At 46.3% G+C, this 22,109-nt stretch overlaps 1 protein-coding gene across 1 annotated transcript in view; it reads left to right on the forward strand.

Moving 5' to 3' along the window:
• Positions 1 to 21,295: 21,295 nt before the first annotated feature.
• Positions 21,296 to 22,109, forward strand: part of LOC146859489 (uncharacterized) — a 69,923-nt gene continuing 69,109 nt past the window's right edge. The window contains exon 1 of the mRNA XM_085647171.1: positions 21,296 to 21,500. Within this exon, the coding sequence (XP_085503297.1) occupies positions 21,296 to 21,500 (205 nt within the window). The remainder of the gene's footprint in view (positions 21,501 to 22,109) is intronic.

Below are 22,109 nucleotides of genomic sequence, written 5' to 3' on the forward strand. Positions count from 1 at the left end.
CTGTCCATTACAGTGAGTGAATAGATAGAACTCTTTTGTGTAGTCAGGAGAGCCTAACACAGGTGCGTTTGTAATCTCATCTTTCAACTTTGCAAAGGCTGATGTCATTTCAGGTGTCCAGTCAATCTTGTTATGCCTGTCTTTGGCCGTTTTGACAGCTGTCAGGAGTGGTGCAGTAATGGTAGAATAGTCAAAAACCCATTGTCTAACGTAGTTCACTAATCCTAGGAACTTTTGCATGTCTTTAACTGACTGGGGTTCTGGAGTGCTTCTTATTGCCTCTACTCTTCCTGGGGTAACTCTTCTCCCTGATGCTGAGATCAGCTGTCCTAGGTACTGTACTTCTTCCTGACAGTATTGGAGTTTCTGTTTGTCTAATTTGAATCCTCTCTGTGCCAGTGTTGTAAGTAGAGCAACTGTATCCCGTCGGCACTGCTGCTCTGTGGCGCTACAGAGGAGTATGTCATCGACATATTGTAGCAAGGTGCTGTCACATTGGAAATTTGACAAGTCATCTTTGACAACTCTGTTGAACACACTGGGGGACTCACAGTACCCCTGGGGCAATCTTTTATATGTAAATTGCCTACCTTGGAATGAAAAAGCAAATAAGAACTGGCTGTCTATGTGTAGAGGGACACTAAAAAATGCATTTTTCAGGTCAATGACGGAAAAATATTTAGCGTCAGGCGGGATGTTGGTAAGTATCACTGAAGGGTCTGGGACAATGGGAAACTCTGGGATCCCTATCCTGTTAATTGAGCGAAGGTCGTGCACTAATCTCCATTGATTTGTCTTCTGTTTTCGCACCGGAAAAAGGCACGTGTTACACGGCGAAATACAAGGGTATATCACACCTTGATCTAGCAGCGCTTGTATGGTAGGGGCAATTCCCTCCTCTGCTTCCCTAGACAAAGGGTACTGGCGCACTCTGGGTAGAAGGACACCTGGTTTCAGTGTCACTCTGAATGGTGCAGCTGATTTAATGAGCCCCACATCATTGGGACCTGTTGTCCAAAGGATGCTTGGTACCTGAGCTAAGTCTAAGTCACGAGTAGCATTGAATACTTCGGGCGGAGTTGGAGTTCTAATCTCAACTGTCACTGACAAAGGTACTGGATTTTGGTAAATAATCTCCGCTTTGGAATATTCCTCAGGCTCTCCAAATAGTTGATGATCTGAAATATTCCTTACCTGATGTCCAGGTTCAATGAAAATGACACAGGCCCATGTGTGGGCATAGTCGTCTAGTGCTAAGAAGGCTCCACACGTGGGTGTTATTTCAAGACAGTGTATTCCTAGGATCATATTTTTGTCAGGCGCAGGGATGCCCTGTGATTGGGAACGAAAAAGAAATTCTTTGGGAAGCTGGACAATACGCCCATTCATCTCTGGTGTGTTGGCAACAACAATATGTACCGCTGTGGAGAAAGCTTGCTCATCCATTGGGCGGGCTCTTATCTCATCTCTCAGGGAAGAATCCACAGTGACAGCCATCATCCTGCACGTTGATGTACCAGGAATGGAACAAGTCATTGTGCCGTTCTCTTTAAAACTAATTGTCATATTTAATTTGGCCATGAGGTCTCGTCCCAAGAGATTTACTGGGGACTGTGTTGAGTAGAGCAGGCGTTGCTGAATACATTTACCTCCTATTTCCATTGGTACTGGCTTGGTAAAAGGGACCCTTATTATTGCCCCAGAGAAACCCTGTGTGTCTGCACTCTGGTTGGAGATGGGCAGTGCTCCTTCCCTGATACAGGAAAATGTAGCACCTGTGTCAACCATAAAACTGTAAGTTTTGTTGTTTATCGTGACATACACAACTGGGTCCTCTCTGATATTTGTGAGGCACGATAACACGGGACACACTAGAGTTGTCTGTGGGCTGTCCTAACTTGAATACCCTCCAGCCTGGTACTGCTGGATGGTGCCCTGCGAAAAGGGATTGGTGGGGGGCAGTATCGTGGCTCCCTGTGTCACAGGAGCTTGTATCTGTGGCACCATTTGGTACACAGGCATCTGTGGCTGAAGTAACTGTGGCTGTGCTTGTCGGATCTGGGGCTGCATTTGGGCCATCACAGGTGTCTGTAACTGTACCTGCTGCAGCATTGGCTGCTGTGCTGGGGAAGGATAGGAGTATACTGCTTGGGGCGGCAGCGGCTGCTGCTGCTGGTAGTATTGTACTGGCACTTGAGCTTGTTGTGGGTGTCCTCTACCCACCGACCTCCCTTCATCCCGCATTTTGTTATAGCATTCCCTCATAAGGTGTCCTGGTCGCTGACAGTAGTAGCACAGTCATGCTCCTGGCTGTGGCGCAGGTCTTTGGAAGCCGAATCCTCTACCTCTCCCCCGCATCCCAGTATTTGTATACCTCATCTGCTCATTACCATAATACTGCTGTTGTTGCTCATTGGTGTATGCCTGTTGTTGCACATTGTTATGGATGGACTGTGCCTGTAGGTTTGGTGCAGCTACCTGTGTGTTACCTCCTAGTGCATTCTGGGCGTCTTGTGGGAAATTAGTAACAGCAGTCATTTGACTCACTGGTGAAGCTACCATCATTGTGTCAGGGGTCTCTCTTTTCTTAAGTTTTTGCTGCACTAATTTAGCTGCTGCATTTTCAATCGCTAATAACCTTTTCTTCTCCTGTTCCTGCTCCTTTTTGCAAAAATGAATGATGTGGTGTTGTATCTCTGGCCATGGTTTGCATTCCATGGCTACTATTCCATCTAATTTGTCTTGTACTGCAGTGGGCAGGCCCTTCTTCACTGTGTGGTAAAAGAACCTACAATTACCCCCTGTTACGTCCCATTTTTCTCCCAACTCCTGATGCCATTTCTCCTTCATTCTTGAAATGTACTGTGCTGGATCTTCATTGCTTCGCATTGTTTGTGACATCAAAGAGCCAATGTCAGGAACGTCAGGAAACTTCCTACGCAATTCATTCCATAGGGGTGATCTAATCTTATTGAAGGGGTTACCATCACACCGTGTGTTAGTGGTAGACAGTCTTGTGTCAATGCGTGTGAACATGTCCTCTGCATCCTCTCCAATCAAGGAGGTGAGCAGACTTTTTACATCTCCAATAGCCAATGGGACACCTGCAGTGTGTTTTTCAAAGGCCTGTATCCATTTTCCAGCACCCTCTGTGAGGGGTGGGAGTTGTTTCTTCAAATTGTCCTTGTCCATAAGCGACCAAGGAACATATAGGGGGGGGGATCTTTAATATTTTTAAATAGCAGGGGTAGCTGGCGTGTCACCCCTGTAGGCCTTGTGTTGTCATATCTACGTGAGTATTTCTGCCAAACTTTTAGGCCTTTGCTCATGTAGTCGTAATCCCAATCGTCATCTCCTGCCCCCTGCAGAATACATTCCTCAGCTGTGGCCATTTCTTCTGGTTCAAATGACCCATCTCGAGGCCAGACATTCATTTGAGGTGCATTGGCTTCTGTCCAACCTGCTAAATTATCTGAGAATGGATTGACATAATAGTCAGTCCCTTCTCCAAGTATCACTATCTCATTTGGCGTCAGACCATTGGTCATTGACAGTACTGACCTGTTAGGGGCCATGTGATGCAGAGTTCTAGATCTTGTTGTTCGCAGTGTTGCAGTACCTGACACATCATAATCTTGTGGGATGTCATCAGGTCGCCCATGGCTACCTAGCACTGCAAGTCTCGCTCTCTCTCTGTCCTTCTCTGCCTTCTCCATCTTGTTTCTGCCCGTTCGAGCACATGTGGCAGATCAAAGTTATCAAGATCCATCTGTTGTGCCTCAGGCCTACGTGGTGTTACTACGGGTGGCACTGCCTGAGGTATGTGCATGGATGGGGGCGTAACAACTGTTGGCAGAGCTTGCGGTGTGCTTGGGTTGGTCGTCAGGGGAGCTGCTGAGTTAGTCTGAGGTGGGGCTGGGACCATGCTTTGGATTTCCTGAGTAAAGTCTATCCATGGCTCCTGTTGTGGTGGGATCACTGGGACCCCACCACTACGTGAACCCACCGGGCCTGCAGCTCCAGCCAATTCACTTAGTGTTGGTGGCTGCCTTCTTCTAACTTGGCCTAAGCCACCCATCAGTTCAGTGAGTTGATCCTCTACCCTGTCCACTTGTAATGATAACCGCTGTATTGTTGCCGGATGGCCAGTGGGGCTCCCTGAATGCTGCTCATATGACATGTCCCCTGATTCTCTACCTGTTCCTTGGTGCAAGTCGTGCTCTGTTCTCCATCTGCTAATGTCCGCCTCAGTGATTATTTCAGGGCGATATTGTTCACTATCCCTGTTCCCTCCATTGAATTGTAGCAAGTACTCTTCCTCTCGCTTGGGACCTGTGTTAAGGGGCCGCCACCCGCTAAGATGTGTCTGTATATTGCTGTGCTGCTGGCCAGGGCAGAGGAATGGTCCATAGTGTCTAGTCCTTGTCTCCAAGGGCTCGCTATTGTCAGTGACAAATGTAGGTGCTGTAGGGTTAGGCCTAGGAAGCGGCAGGTGGGAGCTGTGCTGTGAACCACCAGAGGCTCCATCCCTCTCTGAGCCTTCTTCTTGCTGGTGAGCTACAGAGTTGGGTGCTGGTGTCAATTTCATTGTGAATAGTGCGTCAATCTGACCTGGCATTCCTGATGTTGCACACTGCACCCCTGGGCTTTGGGAGCTTAAGGTTATTTGGCCCTGCACATTCTCTGACATGCTGTCTGGTGATTCTTCTGAGGGCACTGAGGCAGAAATATCCTCATGTCCTACAGCTGCCTGATCATTTAAATTAGGCTCTAGGTCAGCCTTGACATCTCGCTCTGTATACATGCCATCTGCGTCATAGGCTGGTGGCGGTGCGGTAGGTACTGGGGTCTTTTCATCATTGTCTTTAAAGACTCTCCACAGAGACAGGGTCTCTTTACGTTTATCTAGTTTGTTACCAGAGTACTTCCCTTCCAGGAATGTTTGAGCATGATCTAGTACTGCCTTATCGAAGGTACCCTCTTTTGGCCAAGGGTGTAGCATAGTCTGTGTGAGCTTGTGCAGCTCTCCACAATGTTTTCTTATACGTTTCCCCTGAGTAGTAAAGTTCTTTATCACGTGTTCTAGTGGTGTTGCCATTATTCCCTAGCGCTGTGTGTGTTCAGGAATAACAGTGTACTGGGCGTTACTTTTCAGCCTCACCCAGGCTTATTTATGGCAGCAAATTAACAATGTTATTCTTTTGGCACACAGGCGGTTTTGTAAGTATCCCCACAACAATGGGTAATGTGTTATCGAAAGTTGTCCTTGTAACTGCTCTACGATACTTAATGAGGGCTGCTGCTGCAGCTGCTCATGTAGCTGCTGGGCGTGATGACCACAAACCAGGGGTAAGTTGGGGTCGTTGAGTGCCTGCAGCAATAGCATGTGCTGTTCACAGCCTAATGCGTCGCTAGTGATTTGTGAACCTTCCTGTTGTTCCAGGTGGCTGGTGCCTGGAGGAGACGGTGTGAATAGAGGGGATGGTGTAAGGAGTAGTTGTTGAGCGAGATCAGGGCTCCCCAACTGGGTTAATTCCTTGGAGGGGTCTCTAGCAGCACATGGCGTCGATGGGGACACCAGTGGTGCCTGCAGTGGTGTACCTGGAGTGTCTTCCACAGAGAGGGTGCTTCGTGGCCCCTCAAGCGTAGGGTCTGGGCTCAGAGTAGTGGGTCTACAGGATTACACTGGGAGGTGCAGCTGCACTAGGTGCAGTGAAGATACTTTTACCTCAGTGCCCTGTGCTAGTGTGACTCCCAGCAACTCCCACGCGCTGGCTATCAAGCCACTTTGTCGCTTCTTAAAGGGTGCTATAGTCTGTGCATCAGGATTGTGCACTGCTATTATTCTGTCATCTAGTATGTGCAGAATTATCCTAACCGATGTATGTTCACTACAGCTCATCTGTATCCGTTAGTACTCTATATAAATATACTGCTCTCCTTATGTGTCAGTAGTTAGGGAGGAGGCAGGGTGGTCAAGTATAAGCTCGTCCCCTAATGCCTCTTTGATGGTTAAATAAAATGACTCTTTAATCTCCCGTTTATCTGGACCGTTATAAACTCCTTCTGGTAAGAAGTCAGGAAATTGCAGGGCACCAGGATGTTCACCAAGGCAGGAAAGAAGGACCTTGCTTCGCAGGGGGTTACGGGGCCAGGAGCTGGTGACCTCAGTCGGTATTTCTAATCCTGGCACTACCATAGAGACATGCACATATATGGTGTCTGCGGTTTTATAAGTTCTGTAACCAAATATTCTATTCATCTGTGTACCTATGCTGTACCTGAAACCTTAGTGACACCTAATTAATGTTAGCAGCACTGGAAATGGTCAATGGTTTGTAAAGAAGGCAACACTAAACAATATACTTGTGACAATTGTGACGCAAAAATATTTTTAAAAAGAAAACAATACTTTAAATCAAAAATCACTTCAGTTATCAGTGTCAGATCAATACATGTGGGAGTACAAAAAGCATTTACATTCCTCCCTAGTTATTGAATCTCACTAATAAACCAATCTCCTGCATTTGGAATTGATCTTCTGTTACAATGTAAACCCTACCTAGCAGGCCTCACCCTATTAGACTCGGTGAAGGCCAGTCAACAACAACTTAACAAAACAGTTATGTTCTTATACATTTAATACACATCTGCAGATCATAAAACATGTTATAAAAAAAAAAACAAATAGCAAATAACTGCGCACGTAAATAATATGGCCTCACTAAAATCAGTTTCTGTGTCAGCCAGTGACCCTTACTGCAGTGCCTATATGAGCACTAACCACAAAAAAATGCAACTGTTGCACTTAATAAACCTCTGTATGCATCGACATACTGCATACTTTGCCCACTGAAGGACAGAAATACATGTGCTTCCTATTTACAATGGCGCACGCACAAAAGGGAAACTGACACACAACCCAAAAATACCCAAAAACACTTAATCATAACATCCAATAAACAGTCCCGGGAAACCTCTTATAATCCACATCAATCAGGCGATATCCATTAACCTGCTAGCTAGGCAGACATGAGATAATCCAGCCTCTTCCCCACTTTGTACTGACGTAGGGGTTCTTCTCCTCTGCCTACAATCAGAGGAGCACCATACTATTGCTGAAAGATTACGATAGTAAATCGAACCTCTCCTCCCCTCTACCAGGCCGATCCCTTGACCCCCTGGTAGAGGCCCTCTCTATTCCACTATATGCAGAGAGGCACTTTAGCAAGCAAACTCCAAATTTCAAAATACCACTGAAAAGACTGCAGACATAAACAGTCTCTCCCTTATCCCTTATTTCTTTATTTTTTATTGTCTTTCTCCATATGTCTGTTTTCCACAAAAAAGATAATATACGAAAAAATGAAGCTAAGTGAGCCCGTGAAAGACGCAAGACGCAGTCCTTTCCTTCTGGCACTCAAAGCACAACAATAGCACACATCTATATATAGCACAAAATAAACACATAAATCAGCTAGCTTCCTAACCGTACCCTCCAGCTCAGAATTCCATGCTGCACAAGCCTCCCCAGTTAAAGAATGTCCTTAGCGAGACCCATCAGACAGGAAAGAAAACACTGAGAGAGAGCGTAAAACACAGAGGTGTACACAAGCGCTCCTTTCATAAACCGTCACCATAAGTCCCCCACATCAGGTAGCATAATACTCACCCGAGTGCTTGTACTCAGAGGCTTCGGCCAGAAAGGAGTCACGAGTGCCCAGTCTGCGTCTCCTCAAACCCAGCTGTCTCTGCCCCCGTCTGCTGGCACTGCTAATCCGAGTCACGGCACCAAAATGTTGGGGGGAGGGTATATAACGGGACAAGGAAGCTAGGGGCGGTACTCAGAGCCCCGGGAGCCACCACAGAACTGAGCAGGAGAGGGACTCAGGGACAAAAGGGGCACCTTAATTTGAGCTGGGGTGCCTGGGAACGCTTGCTCTAAAACTGAAGAAAACAGACATGTGAGACATGGAATTGAAGGCAGAGTAAAATGGCAGTTTAATGAGAAGATGCAACTTCAAAGAAACTGCAAGACAAAGGCATAACATACAAAATACAGAATTCAGATAATCACATGGAGCTCATCATGATACCCTCTGCATCTGCACTATTGTACTGTCAAAGAGAAAGAGAACGCATCTAAAAGTGCAGTTGAAGAAACAAATTACACCAAGGAGAAATGTTTCAGAGTATACTCTAGAGCAAGCATTCCTGCAATTCCAATGAATACATTATTCAAAGAACAATGATGAAACATAACAGGACATTTCATATTGGTAAAATACAACAAAATGCTAAGCAGACGCAAGAGCTTCAGAGCTGCTCTTGGGGAAAACCCTACGGAGTCTGCTACCTACAGACAGACAGCAAGGTAGTCCAACGAGGTCTCTGGCGGCACCCCTTTTATATCTTTTTTCGGGCTCCTTCGCACGCAACTTCTACCTACGTGTGCTACCCAAAAAAGCCTTGTCTGCAGATTGCACCAGACATGTCGTCATTTACCCACTTAATGCTGACAATGGACTAGGTGAAAAGGTCAGTTTCTCAGGCCAATCGCTTGTCGTAAGTTTCACAGAGCAAGCAGAAAAAATAAACAGATATTGTACGCGAAATACATATATACATATATAAATCTCCTCACTTCTCCTAACTTGACGCTCTGCGGTTGCCACTTCCTTGCAAGCAGGAAACCAACCCAGGAAACAAGTGCCAGGCCAGGATGCAGCTTACTGTATGTCGATGTCTCAAGGGGATGCTGAACTTTGATACCGAGCACAGAGCACTCGGGTAGGGTGGGGGCTACCAGTCTGGAGCAGAAAGCCTCGCAGAAAGAGGAACTGAATATGTGTTGGGTCAGACCTGCCAGACCTGCCATCAGCCTGTAATACACTAAAATGGCAGAGCTATGGTCAATTTAACAAAGGCCTACATAACGTATAAAAGGGCCTACACAGCACGGTCAAGTGGGAGGGATGTCTCAGGACAACTAAATGGGACAATCAGTCCCTTTCTCACCCCCTCAAACTAAACCGAATGGAAAGAGACTTTCTACTTATCGCTACAAAAAAAGACAACCCTTCGATTCTAGACTGGGTGTCATTTCCCCCAACCTGGAGAATCATCATTTCATCGTTTTAAATGTCAAATCTTTGGGATTCACCCTTGAGCAATAGCTCATCTTCCAGAGCCATGTTTAATCCATGGCCAAGAGCGCCCAGTCCCAGCTAAGGAGGTTTTATGGAATCGGCCACCTCATCTCAGATCAAGAGCTAAAACCAGAGAGCCGCCTGTACTCTCCAGGCTGGACTACAGTATTGCTCCTATCAGGTATCCCCAAAATCCACCTAGGACCATTTTCTGTAGTACCATGCTTCACAACAAGAAGCAAACAATGTGAACACATCACCCCTATTATACGCTCCCTTCAGCGGCTTCTCATCGAGATGAGAGCCCAATGTAAAACAGCCTGCATCACTCAAAGGCACTTCACTTCTCTTCCTCCTCATACCTTCCTGAAAAACTGAACATTTCAGACACTGATTGAGATTCACCAAGCGCTCTGTCCCTTCTCCATAGCCTCAGCCGGCATGATCTATTGATGAGCTTTACATGGTACAGCATCCACCCCGTTGAATGATATCACTTGCTCTTCATTGCTCTGTTTTGTTGTGAGTGTGTGTAATCTTCTTCTTGTGAGGGGTACCCTGTTACTCACTCCTGCTAGGGTAATGTTTTTAATTTTACACTTATTACTGATCTGTTTTGAGTTTATTGTAAAGCGCTTTGTTGCCCATGGGCAAAGTTCATGCTATATAAAATCGTAAAAATGAATACATAATTAAATAAATATATAAATACACAAAATAAATATGGCAGATGTGTGCATCATTGTACAACCAGCAGCATGCATTGATGTATGGTGAGCTGCATGCATCTACGTATGGCCAGCTACATGCAACAATGTAAGGCCATCAGCATGCAACGATCTGTGGCTGGTTGCATGCATTGATCTATGGCTGGCTGCATGCATCAATGACTGACCAGCTGCATGCACTGATATATGACACATGCATGCATGGATGTACATCAAGCTGTGTGCATCAATGACCGACCAGCTGCATGCATCAGTCTACATCCAGCTGCATGCATCAATCTACATCCAGCTGCATGCATTGATCTACATCCAGATGTATGCATCAATGACCGACCAGCTGCATGCACTAATGTATGACGGATGCATGCATGGATGTACATCAAGCTGCATGCAACAATGACCGACCAGCAGCATGCAGTGATGTATTATGGATGCATGCATGAGGTACATCTAGCTGCATGCATTAATGACCGACCAGCTGTATGCATCGATCTATATCCAGCTGCATGCATCGATCTATATCCAGCTGCATGCATCGATCTACTTCAGCTGCATGCATTAATCTACATCCAGCTGCATGCATCGATCTACTATAGCTGCATGCATTAATCTACATCCAGCTGCATGCATCGATCTACTTCAGCTGCAAGCATTGATCTACATCCAGCTGCATGCATCAATGACCGACCAGCTGCATGCACTAATGATTGACGGATGCATGCATGGATGTACATCAAGCTGCATGCATCAATCTACATCCAGATGCACGCATTGATGTACATCACAGACACATGCACGGATATAGATCTAGCTGCATGCATTGATCTATAGCTAGCTGAGTCCATGAATTGCATTGCTGTGACCAGCTTCATGCATCGATGTAAGCCCAGCAGCATGCGATGATCAGTGACTGGCTGCATGCATCAAGGACCGCATAGGTAAATGCATTGCTTTTCAGTCAAAATCCATCTGCATGCATCAGTCTACATCCAGCTGCATGAGTTGATGACTAACAAGCTGAATGCATCGGTGCATGGTGAGCTGCATGCATCTACCTTTGGCCAGCTGCATGGAACGATATAAGGCCAGTAGCATGCATCAATCTATGGCTGGTTGCATGCATAGATCTCTGGCTGGCTGCATGCATCAATGACCAACCAGCTGCATGGTGTCATGTATGACGGATGCATGCATGGATGTACATCTAGCTGCATGCATCAATGACTGACGAGCTGCATGCATTGATCTACAGCCTGATGCATGAGTCGATGATTAACAAGCTGAATGCATTGGTGCATGGCTTACTGCATGCATTGATGACCGTCCAGCTGCTTGATAGAATCAGTAGCCCCCCTCGAGCTCCATACGGACTGAAGTGTGTGTACAGACCACAGCTGTGTGCTCTAGTGAAATGGTACAAGCTCACTGATCAACATGAGGTCATGTTAATGCGATCTTACAAGAGAGGTGCAGCCAGACCGAGAACAGCTACAGAATACAGCAGAACAAACACAGGCCAATTTGTTACTTTTTAAAACTTTGACATGGAATATCAGTTTTGTTTGGACATGATGAGGCCCCCATTGAGATTACGCTTCTGGGTTTTACAACCGCGCACCTCTCCCCAGCTCCTCACCTTGCTAGATTTCCCACTAGAGTGAGAAGGAGCTGAAACATGTTGAAGAAAGTGGGGATTCCTCTGTGCTATGGATGCATTCCTGACTTCAAGTACCTCCTGTTGCTGCTGGCAAGGAGTGCCTGCCTGGCACCACATATTCAAGGCATAGGAACAGCTGGCACTGAATGTCCCGTGTGATGAGGCAGGATCCGTGAGAGTTTTTGATGCCACTGCAGAGCATCTGCTGCAGCAGACACAACAGAACCAAGGTGCAATCTGAGAAATCCCCTACAACCATTAGTGCACAACAGAAATGTGAACTGTAGGAAGGGTTGGTACAAGCTGACACCGCTCCTACAACCACAGGTGCACAACAGAACCAAGGTAAACTGTAGGAAGGGCTGGTACAAGCTGACGCCTCTCCTACAACTACTGGTGCAGAACAGTACCAAAGTGAGCTGTAGGAAAGGCTGGTGCAATCTGGGAAATCCCCTAAAACCATTAGTGCACAACAGATATGTGAACTGTAGGAAGGGCTGGTGCAAGCTGACACATCTCCTCCAACCACTGGTGCAAAACAGAACCAAGGTGAGCTGTAGGAAGGGCTGGTACAAGCTGACGCCTCTCCTACAACTACTGGCACAGAATAGAAGCAAGGTGAACTGTAGGAAGGGCTGGAGTCAACAGAGAATGGGCATGGAGGGCACTGTGCTTAAATGGTTTGCCTCCTTCCTCTCTGATAAATCCCAAATGATCAAAATAGCGAACAGTCTTTCATCTCCTTTGGCGGTCGGTCAAGGTGTTCCTCAAGGCTCTATACTTGCACCCACATTGTTCAATCTCTATTTAGAACCGTTGGGAAATCTCCTGAGTAAATCCGGGATCCACTATCATCTATATGCGGATGACACTCAAATCTACCTCAAGGTGGCCTCCACTCACGATCTCTCCTTCCTCAGCTCTACTCTCAACTCCATTCAAAACTGGATGTTAACTCATCAACTGATTCTGAATCCCTCCAAAACTGAAGTCCCCCTCCTCTCCACCTCACTTTCTCCTCCTCCGGTTCAATCGTGAATGGATCAGATGAATCTACTTAACAATAAACCCATCATTGTCGACAGCGCAAAATCCCTTGGTGTCATACTCGACAAAAAACTCAATCTACTCTCCCACATCGATTCCATTGCAAAGTCTGCTCGATACTAACTGCGCCTTCTTTGGGGGATTCGTCGCTTCTTCCCGGAGCACGACCTTAAAACCGTGGTCCAATTGCGGGTTCTCTCTAGATTGGACTACTGCAATTCTCTTCTTACTGGCCTCCCAAATCCCACCTGTCCCCCCTGAAGTCTGTTCTCCATTCAGCAGCTCGTTTCATTTATGGGGCCAAAAGAAGCGACCACATCACACCCATTTTATCCACCCTCCGTTGGCTTCCCATAGAGGCAAGATCTATCTACAAGACTGACTGTATCACCCACAAAGCCTTGCACTCATCCTCCCCTCGCTACCTGGCGAATAAACTGAAACTCTCTGGTGGCTCCAGACCATCACGGAATGCAGAAAATGCATTGCTTGAACCTCCCACTTTCAAGAAGGAAAGATCGATGCCGCAAGCCTTTTCAGGCAACGCGGTGAGAATCTGGAACTCACTTGCGCCTCAGCTCCGGACCACCACCTCTTCCCAGGCCTTCAAAACTGACCTAAAGCTCTCCTCCTTCAAAGACACCTCCAAATTTAATTCACGCCCTCTCTGTTATCTGAAAGAAGTCCTTCCATTATAGGAAATTCTGTTCTCCACGCCTATAGAAGTGCCTTACCAGTGTGTTTTTGTGTTTTGAGTGTCTGCCATTTATTGCAGTTTTTTACCTCTGTGTACTTTGTATGCTTTTGTAACCTGCACACGTCACCTTTCCTTTTGTAACGTATCGTTTGCTCCCTCTTGTATTTTCTTTGCTCCTGATACTTGCACAATTGTCACTTTTGCCTCATGTAACGTAACATTTGCTTTTGTAACATGCTCACTTGTAATTTTTCTCCTTATGTATCATTACTGTTCCTATTGTGAAGCGCTCCAACACCTTCGGGTAAAGTCCGCGCTATATAAAAACGCATAAAATAAAATTAAAATAAAATAAACAAGGTCAAGCCTGGGGCCAAACCTCCAAATCTCCCCGGGAGCATTCAATTTTTTCTTTTTCTTCACAATATTCCTCCTCAAAAGAAAAAGCTTAAAATCAATACCAACTATATTCAATGCAGCAGATTTGTATCTGAAATGAGAGAAAAAACCCAGAAAAATAACAATTCTCACACTGAGAGATCTTCCTTACAGGAAGGAAACTCTCGCCTCTGTCACCACACTTCTCCCGGGCGGGGCTCCCTCCTCCCTGAAGCCCCTCTCAGGCCGCTTTATATTTCCGCCCTCAGCTTCCCTCGGTTGACTCCGGTGCCGAGGGTCACAGGTGGAGTCTGTCACTTCTAGAGCACACCACGATGTGTGTCCGGGCTCTGCTGCTGGCTGCGGTGTTTGTGTGTAAGTTGTGGCTCTTCACACACCGAGGGTCACACAAGGGATGCTCTGTCCTGTGCGTTGTGTTTACTGATACAACTGTTTTGTCATATTATGTCTCCTGTGTGACTCAACATGTAAATAGTAAAGACTTGTTTCCTTTTCAGCTCCAACCCCTTGTAATTTACTTTTCATTTATTCTCCTCAGGTGCAGACACCAGTCACCAGGTCCTGCAGCCTCCGGCGCTGGAGGTCACGGAGGGAGGGACGGCGGAGGTCACCTGTAACCACACCATCACCAACACCCAGTATCTAGCCTGGTATCAGCATCATCCTGGGGGGTCCCCCGAGCTCCTGATCTCGGGGTACAGCTCTCCCCCAGACATCGGACCCCTCTCGATGCACATCACCAAGGACCGCCTGTCCACCACTCTGAGGATCCGCGGAGCCGGAGTGAGGGACGCAGCCGTGTATTACTGCGGAGTGAGGGACACGGTGAGGGAAGTGAGGGGAAACCTGCACAAAAAGAGAGACAGAGAACAGTGGAGAGAAGCGGAGGCACCCCGGAGTGCGTGCTGCTGGCGCCACCTGGTGGATTAATGTTTATAAACACTCAAAGAGTAGCAGTGACATAAACAAAAGTTGGCTCTGCGTGTATTAGTAAATCTGACTTAAGTGCTTGTGTTGTCTGGTGTCACCTCACCTGAGTCAAGGGCTACACAAGCCCTTGATGCATCTGGGCTCAGTGTTCACAGTGATGACACAAACACAACTGAAGTATGTTTCTATTTCCTAAATAGGTTTATAAAACAGGTTCAGTCCTACAGAAACATTGTTTTACAACAAGCACTGGATGAAAAAGACATAAAATGCCACCCAAATTAAACAACCTTTTTAAAAAGCCTATATATCTTTTTGTAAAACTGAAATTGCTTTTTCGTTGACCTACAAGTTTGTGAGAGTATTTTTGTGAATGTGTGAATATAATATTGGGTGAATGGTTAGATGAATACATTGGTTGATTAACAGTGAGTGAGTGAGTGACGATGAATGAAAGCATTGACAGTGATTAGTGTGTACGTGGAGCAGGGATAGGAGGCTGGTGTAAAGGGAGAGTGAATGGGCAGCTGAATGTGCAGTGTCAGGGTGTAAACAAACCAGATGAGTGTAAAGACAGTGTGAGGTGGGACAAAGAAAGTGTGGGGCATAATTAACAAGGCTTTGCATCATGTTAGTGCTCCAGCGCTAAATACCAAAATCCCCTTTCTACACCACAGACCACAGATCCTCTTCAACCAACATTCATTCACTCATTCACTGGTGGGGCCCATAACACCAATCAATAACACCAATCACTCATTCCACTTTTTAAATCAATGGTCCTCGAGAGAGGGGAATTTCTTTCTCTATTCCATGCGCTGGAAATGGGAGGAAAAATTACACCAATCACCTGATGAGTAATAACAAATTCACCTATTTATCCCTACCTCACCAGGATCTCAATATGTTCTTACCTAGCAGTTCCTCCCATACTATAGGCCATGGATCAGCTTAGTTGCTGGGAAAAGCGACACCTAATTCTTCTAAACGATATACATCAATCTACTTCAATAATAACCCGACACAGTTTAAATGAATTGAAATGTTTATCTAAATAAAGCATTAGAAAATCATAAAGCATTCAATATTTTAATTCGCATATTTACCTAATCTGGCTAAATGGCGTCCTCTATGTCAAATTCAGATCTTTCATCTCTATGCCCATAAATCGATCAATCAGTTTGTGAATTAATTGGGCATCTGATCAGTCCGTCAGAGTCTCTGGCAAGCAGCTATTAATATTAATCAGTTATTCGTTTTAATTCAAAATGATAAAATGGAGGAGGTATACGATTCTTAGAGAAAACCTCACTCCAGCATTAGCACCACGCAACATGGTGCATGGTGCATGTGTGATGCAAACCCCAAAATGTGATTTATGCAGGGATGGCCATCTATGGGTGTTCCTTGGCTGGTCCAGTGAAACTACCATGGACGTTGGTGTAATCCAAGATTTACCGTCACTGGTAGACCTGGGAATGTACCAAAAAGATAGGCCTTCCCAGGTGAGGCATAATGAGGAGAAATATCTTCCTTTTTCCATGTTAGTTCCTCTTTCTATGTTAGCTACAGTCTGCAGCACATGTGGGTAGAGGAGAATGACTCTCAGGATTGTTTTTTTGCAGGGAGGAGGCTCATGCTCTGGGTCTGTTGAGGAACAGTAAGCATTGGTACCTGAAAATGAGTCCTGGGGGACCCCACCTGCAACTAATGGCTCAAATTAACTTGTGGAATCTATTATTATTGCAAGCAGTTTCAATAATACATATAAATTTAAGACTACATTTCATCATCCAAATGTAAAAAAAAGATCATTCCTGGGGGATCCTGCTTTTATCTGCACACAAATAACACATCCAACCCAATTTACATCTCCGCCTAGGCCCTCTGCCTCGGACTTGGTTTGAGAGCTTGTAATGGTAGGCCTCGCTCTGACACGCCTCTCACTACACAACTCGCATTTTCATTGCAGCGTCATCGACTATATATTGTTCATGCGAGCCGACTGGCATACGATTTTAAAAATAAACCGTGTCCATTAATGTGCTGAGTGCATTAAACTTAGGTCAAGTAGATAATTCAAGTCTCTAGTCCTGATTGTTTAGCACTATTAAAAAGATTTTTTTTTTTAAAAGGCCTCTTAAATGTCAACCAGCATCAACACCACCCACTGCATTGATTGCAACTTCCATCAGCCCAGACACCCTTAACCCCTTCCTCATGATTGCCGTCACACCCAACATTTGTATCATTTTTTTCTACCCCTGGAAAATGCAAAAAACATAACCCAGAGAATCAAAGGAACTATCCCCAAATGTCACCTCCAGTAGCTGTAAATATACTGACCAGTATTTGGGCTGTCAGGGAGGGAGCCCAGTAACCCCCGAGGACCTCCTGCAACCTTCCCAAGAAGGCTTCAAGGCACATGCAGCCCATAATCTGCAGAATCCCAGGAATCCATGATCAGCTTCTGATCCTGGGGCAGGCAGACCCCTGACTTGTAATGTGGGACCTACTGCCAGACTCAGAAGATATCAATCCCAAGCCTGCTCTCCACAGCTCCTCGTGCGAGGCCACAGGGGTTGTCTCACCCATTTATTGCTAGTGTTTTTTATATATTTCTTTATTGTCATTTTCACATTCATGTTTACTGTCATTTTCTTGGCATGTGGACGAAGTACAGAAGCAATAGCACAATTACTCAACTCTATAAAGCAAGGCGCTACCAATTAACAAAGGAGTAACATTGCAGCGTGCCTACTACAACCCGTAACTTGAGTGGACTGAGTGGTCATTCCAGGACAGGGGGTGACACCGTCAGGGCTGAATGTATCCACAGGTGCCCCCTCCCAGGGTCTATAGCAGGCATCAGCAGGCCTAGTCATGCACAAGCACAGGAGACAGATGGGGAGGAGAGGATGTTGCTGCTTTTGCAGCACTGCATGAGGGGTGGGCTGGGGTGCTGCAATCAAACATGGGGAGCCACAGAACCAGGAGAGAGGGAAGACATGACCTCTAAGCATGCATATCCCCATCAACATTCAAGTCAGTCACTCTGTGGGTGAGGGCAGGGTTCAGGAAGGGCTCCTAGAGTGCCTCAAACACTCCCATTTGATCATTACATTTGTAGATGATGTGTTCAGAGTCCATTGTCCACACTAATCCTGCGAGGCAGTCCGAAGAAGTTGGGAGAGATGGTTACCCCCAGTGTCGAAGGATGCAAACTTCAGTTGATGGGAGGGCTGTCACCAGACAGCATTGCACATGCTTAGATAGGTTACACAGTCTGTCCTGTCACAAGGAGAGCCAAGTACTCTGAGGGGTTTATGGACAGTCCCTGGTTAGACAGAGTTGACCAAACGGTGAACCAATACTGCTGGAGTGCTGGACTGCTGGACAATGCCACAGTATATGTGGTATATGACAGCCCCCAGCACCGCATCTCCAGCATGAGGCTTGTGGTAAAAGGCCAGCTCTCTGAACCTTTTGGGACCTCAGTGTCAGCCATGTAACACTGTGAAATAGTTGAATTTTAGTTTGGGCTCTCACAGAAGAGTATCATGCATTTAAAGGGGATTCTGCCACTTATCATCACTGCCATGCAGTGGAGGCTGGACAGAGGAGCCACGCAGGGCCCGCTGAGCAAAAGTACCTTCATCCTTGTTGCAGCACAAAATGCTTCAATGATCACCACTCAGTTGATGTGTTACATCAAATTTCTCCATGCAGCAGCGGTGATGCCTCAGGTCCGTGTGAGAAGAATTGGACCTGGAGTGCATTGGTTCCAATTCTGATGCACCAGGTTTCTCCATGGTGCAGAGGCACTGCAATGCACCAGGTTTCTACATACTGTAGAGGTGATGCATAGATCCTTTCCACACAGTGGCGACGATGAGTCATTTCTGGAGTGGTGGTTCCTAGTGCGATGCAGTGGTTCAGAGCATGATGCACCAATCCGGTTCCTGCAGCAGCAGCAATGCATTGAGTCTGCCCTCGGAGCAAAAGGTGCATCGGTCTCACTGGAGGATTTCCCTAGGTACACTTCCAAGGGTCCAGGAATGGGTGGCATCAATTGGAAGGATAGACTCACAAGGAGATGAACCTAAGGGTTGGACAGGAATGTTCTAAGTCTGTTTTGTCCCTTGGACCTAGGCAACAGGAGGCAAGCCAGAAAGCCCTTGGAGTCACCCTGGGTTAAAGTGATGCAAGTCCAGTCCTTCTCACCCAGGCAGCAGAACAGCAGATAGCAGGGCAGCTCATCAAGGCAAGAGCACATCAAGGCAGAGTCCATTACAGCAGTAGTCCAGCAGAGGTGCAGTCCTTTCAGCAGCACAGTAGTTCTTTTTCCTGAGTAGTCACAGGTCCAGAAGCATACTGAGTTGGTTATGTCAGGGGTCCAGTGCTTATTCCAAGTTGTGCCTTTGAAGTGGGGGAGACTTTGAAGAAAAGCTGTGAAGGACACTGACCTTCCTGCGCTGGCTCCAGACTCAAAACAGGGGGGCATGCAGCCCTTTGAGTGGGGAGAGGCACAGCCCTATTCAGGTGTAATGTTCAGCTCCTACTTACCATCTTGCTCAGGAAGACCATCAGCCAGGTGATGGGTGATCAGGGTGTGAATGGCCCATCAGGCATACCTGCACTCCATTTGTGTTTGACTTTCCAAAGGGAATGTACAAAGCCCAGCTGTCACCCACCGCAGACGTGTATTCAGAGATAGACAGATGCACAGAACGGTTAAAGTAAGAAAATGCCTAAAATTTGCCTTTTCAAACTTAAAATTATAATCCAACTTCACCATACATTGTGGTTTTAAATTGCGAGTCCAAAGACACCAAACTCGACATTTCTATCTTGTTCTAATTGGAAATTACACTTATAGAATGATACGGCAATCCCAATGCCAATCTGAAGGACAGAGAGGCCTTGCTGTAGTGAAAATCAAATTTGATAGTTTTTCACCACCAGGACATCTAAAGCATAAATGTACATGTCCTGCCTGTTAGATACTCTGCACCCTTCTCTGTTGCTTATACAGGGCTTACCTTAGTGGTGACGTATATGTATAAAAAGGGAATGTTTTGGCCTGCCAATCGGGTTGGTCGACATGACTCACAGGCTCTGGAGTGGCAGTCATGAGAAATGGTTAAGGGGCTTCCTATGTGAGTGGTACAATCAGTGCTGCAGGCCCACCAGTAGCATTTAATTTAGAGCCCCTGGGCACATGAGGTTCACTTTACTTGGGACTCATAAGTAACTAGATTTTTCAATTGGGTATGATCCAATGATGCCATGTTTTAGGGAGTGAGAACATGGACTTTAGCTCTGGCTAGCAGTGGTACAGTGCTCGGAGTCCTAAAGCCAGCAAAAATGAGACCAGAAAAACTTGTAGTTAAGCAGAAAGTTGGGGCGAAGACCAACCTAAGGCTGTCACATCTAACAAATATTTATTCTGCTATCCAAGTATTGGGACCAGCTAGAAATATGAATACACCACTATTTTTAGTAGTTGAATTACGGAAAAGTAACTTTCAGAAAGTTACCTTTTCTCTGCCTGAAGCTCCTGGAGACACATTTGCATTACCTCTGTAGCCATAGCTCAGTGAGTGCTTAGCCCAGATGGATTGTGAATAATGCTCCCAGAGTATATACAATGGCCTTGGTGTGAGGAGGTGTTGTTGTTCCCCTGGCAGGCAGAACAGTTGTTCTGTGTCCAGGGATTGGCAGAGTTCGCGGAGTAGTACTACGCGGAATTCCACTGTGTCGCAAAAAAACTCTGCAGCGCTATATGGAGTTCCGCTTACGGGCAAAGTTTGAAAGAGTGGCCGTTTGTGTTGCGTTGGGAACATGGAGTGTGTCAGCGTTCTCCAAAATCTCACATGAACGGCACTAAATGGTCCTGAACAGCACTACGATGTCCGCATGGGTGCGGCCATCTTGTTTTTCTGCTATCTTTTATGGTGCTGGGCCTAAATTTTAATCTGTACTTTATCTTTGTAATCCTCCTCCTTTATTACTTTACTAGCCCTAATTTTTATTTTTTATAATAGTGTGTGTCTTTGTGTTTGGGTTGTTTATGTTTTTGTGCACATTTTTTTGTGTTTTTATGACTTTTTGATTTAGTTTATTTCCCCTCCTTTCCTTCTTTCATTCTTCTTTACTTTCCCTTTCTTTTGCTTCTTAGTTATTATTTCCTCACCCAGGGCCATGGCAGGGGGGACTTCTGTGCTGGCTGAGCTTCTGCCCAGGTGTGCCGCCCCAGGTGATCTTTGGAGAGGAGGAGGTGGCAGCACAATTTTATGTTGTGCAGCACCACCTACCCTCTATGCTGGCAGCAGGCGACAATACCGATAGCGAGTACACCCTTAGGGAGCATCGGCGGTGCTGGGGATGCTGCGCCTGTGTTTGCACTGCACCAGCAGCTTTAGCACCTTTGGGCAGTGTCACTATTCCACGAGAACTGTGAGGGCATTATATGCAACAAGGAGTGGTGGGCAGTACCTGATGTCGAGGACTCTCTTCTCTCTCCACAGACGACAGACAAAATGCCCTGGATGGAGTTCTCCTCCCCCGCCGATCAGCCTACATGTTCCTTTAACTGGGAACATGACGAACTGGACCATGCCCCCGACTGCCACCCACCTTCCCTGATCCAATCCCAGTTGATCAATCCCCAGGAGAAGGACTGTTAATGACGGAAGCCAGAAGACGCAGAGAGAAGGAACCAGCATCGTGGATGTCAGAGGAGCTGAGTTCCAGAAGAGACAGCATGCTGCGGAAGCAAGCGGAACCAGAGTCGCGGGATCCAGCAAACCTGGAGGCCAACGTGACCGCATTTCGACCAGCCACGTTTCCTGAGGAACCTGGTTCTCCCAGGTACATGCTCGCTTTGCCGGGTGAGCCGGGAGGAGGGAGGAAACCGGGGAGTGACAACTCACTCTAAAGCCGGTGATGACTCCCTTCTCCCCCTGCACTCACCTCCTCACTTTGAGACGCCGTTCTAAAAGAGCACGGGTGTTCCCTCACTCCCTATCCTGCATGGAATAAAAAGAGGATAGTATTTTGAATCTTATTTTTTTTCTCTTTTCTCTCTTTCTTTGGGGCATACTTGCATGGACGTTCCCTGAGGACAAGCGATCTCCGGAGGACGGTGCAAGTTTACCGGATTGAGACATCCTTACCCCTAGCCCAGGAGAAAGGGGCAATACAGACTTTACTTTTGACTATTAAATCCAAAAATCATTAAGAGAGAATAAAACCTACACCAGAATAACATCTCCATCTGTATTTCATTCCTCTCGCTCGGCTCTCAGCCCACAGGCAGACATTCTTGACTGCGAATAGGACCTGCTTGACCTGCTAGGTATTCAGATTCCGGGACTTGGTGAGGTTTCATTATTATTTGTTGGGTTTGTGTTCTACAATGCTAAAAAAAATTGTCTGAATAGCATGCTGCTCACACTCAGAGGTAAGTTATGTTTAGTTTACGCTGGTATATTATTGTG

Source organism: Triturus cristatus, chromosome 3_2 (assembly GCF_964204655.1).
Source record: "Triturus cristatus chromosome 3_2, aTriCri1.1, whole genome shotgun sequence".
Lineage (NCBI taxonomy): Eukaryota > Metazoa > Chordata > Amphibia > Caudata > Salamandridae > Triturus > Triturus cristatus.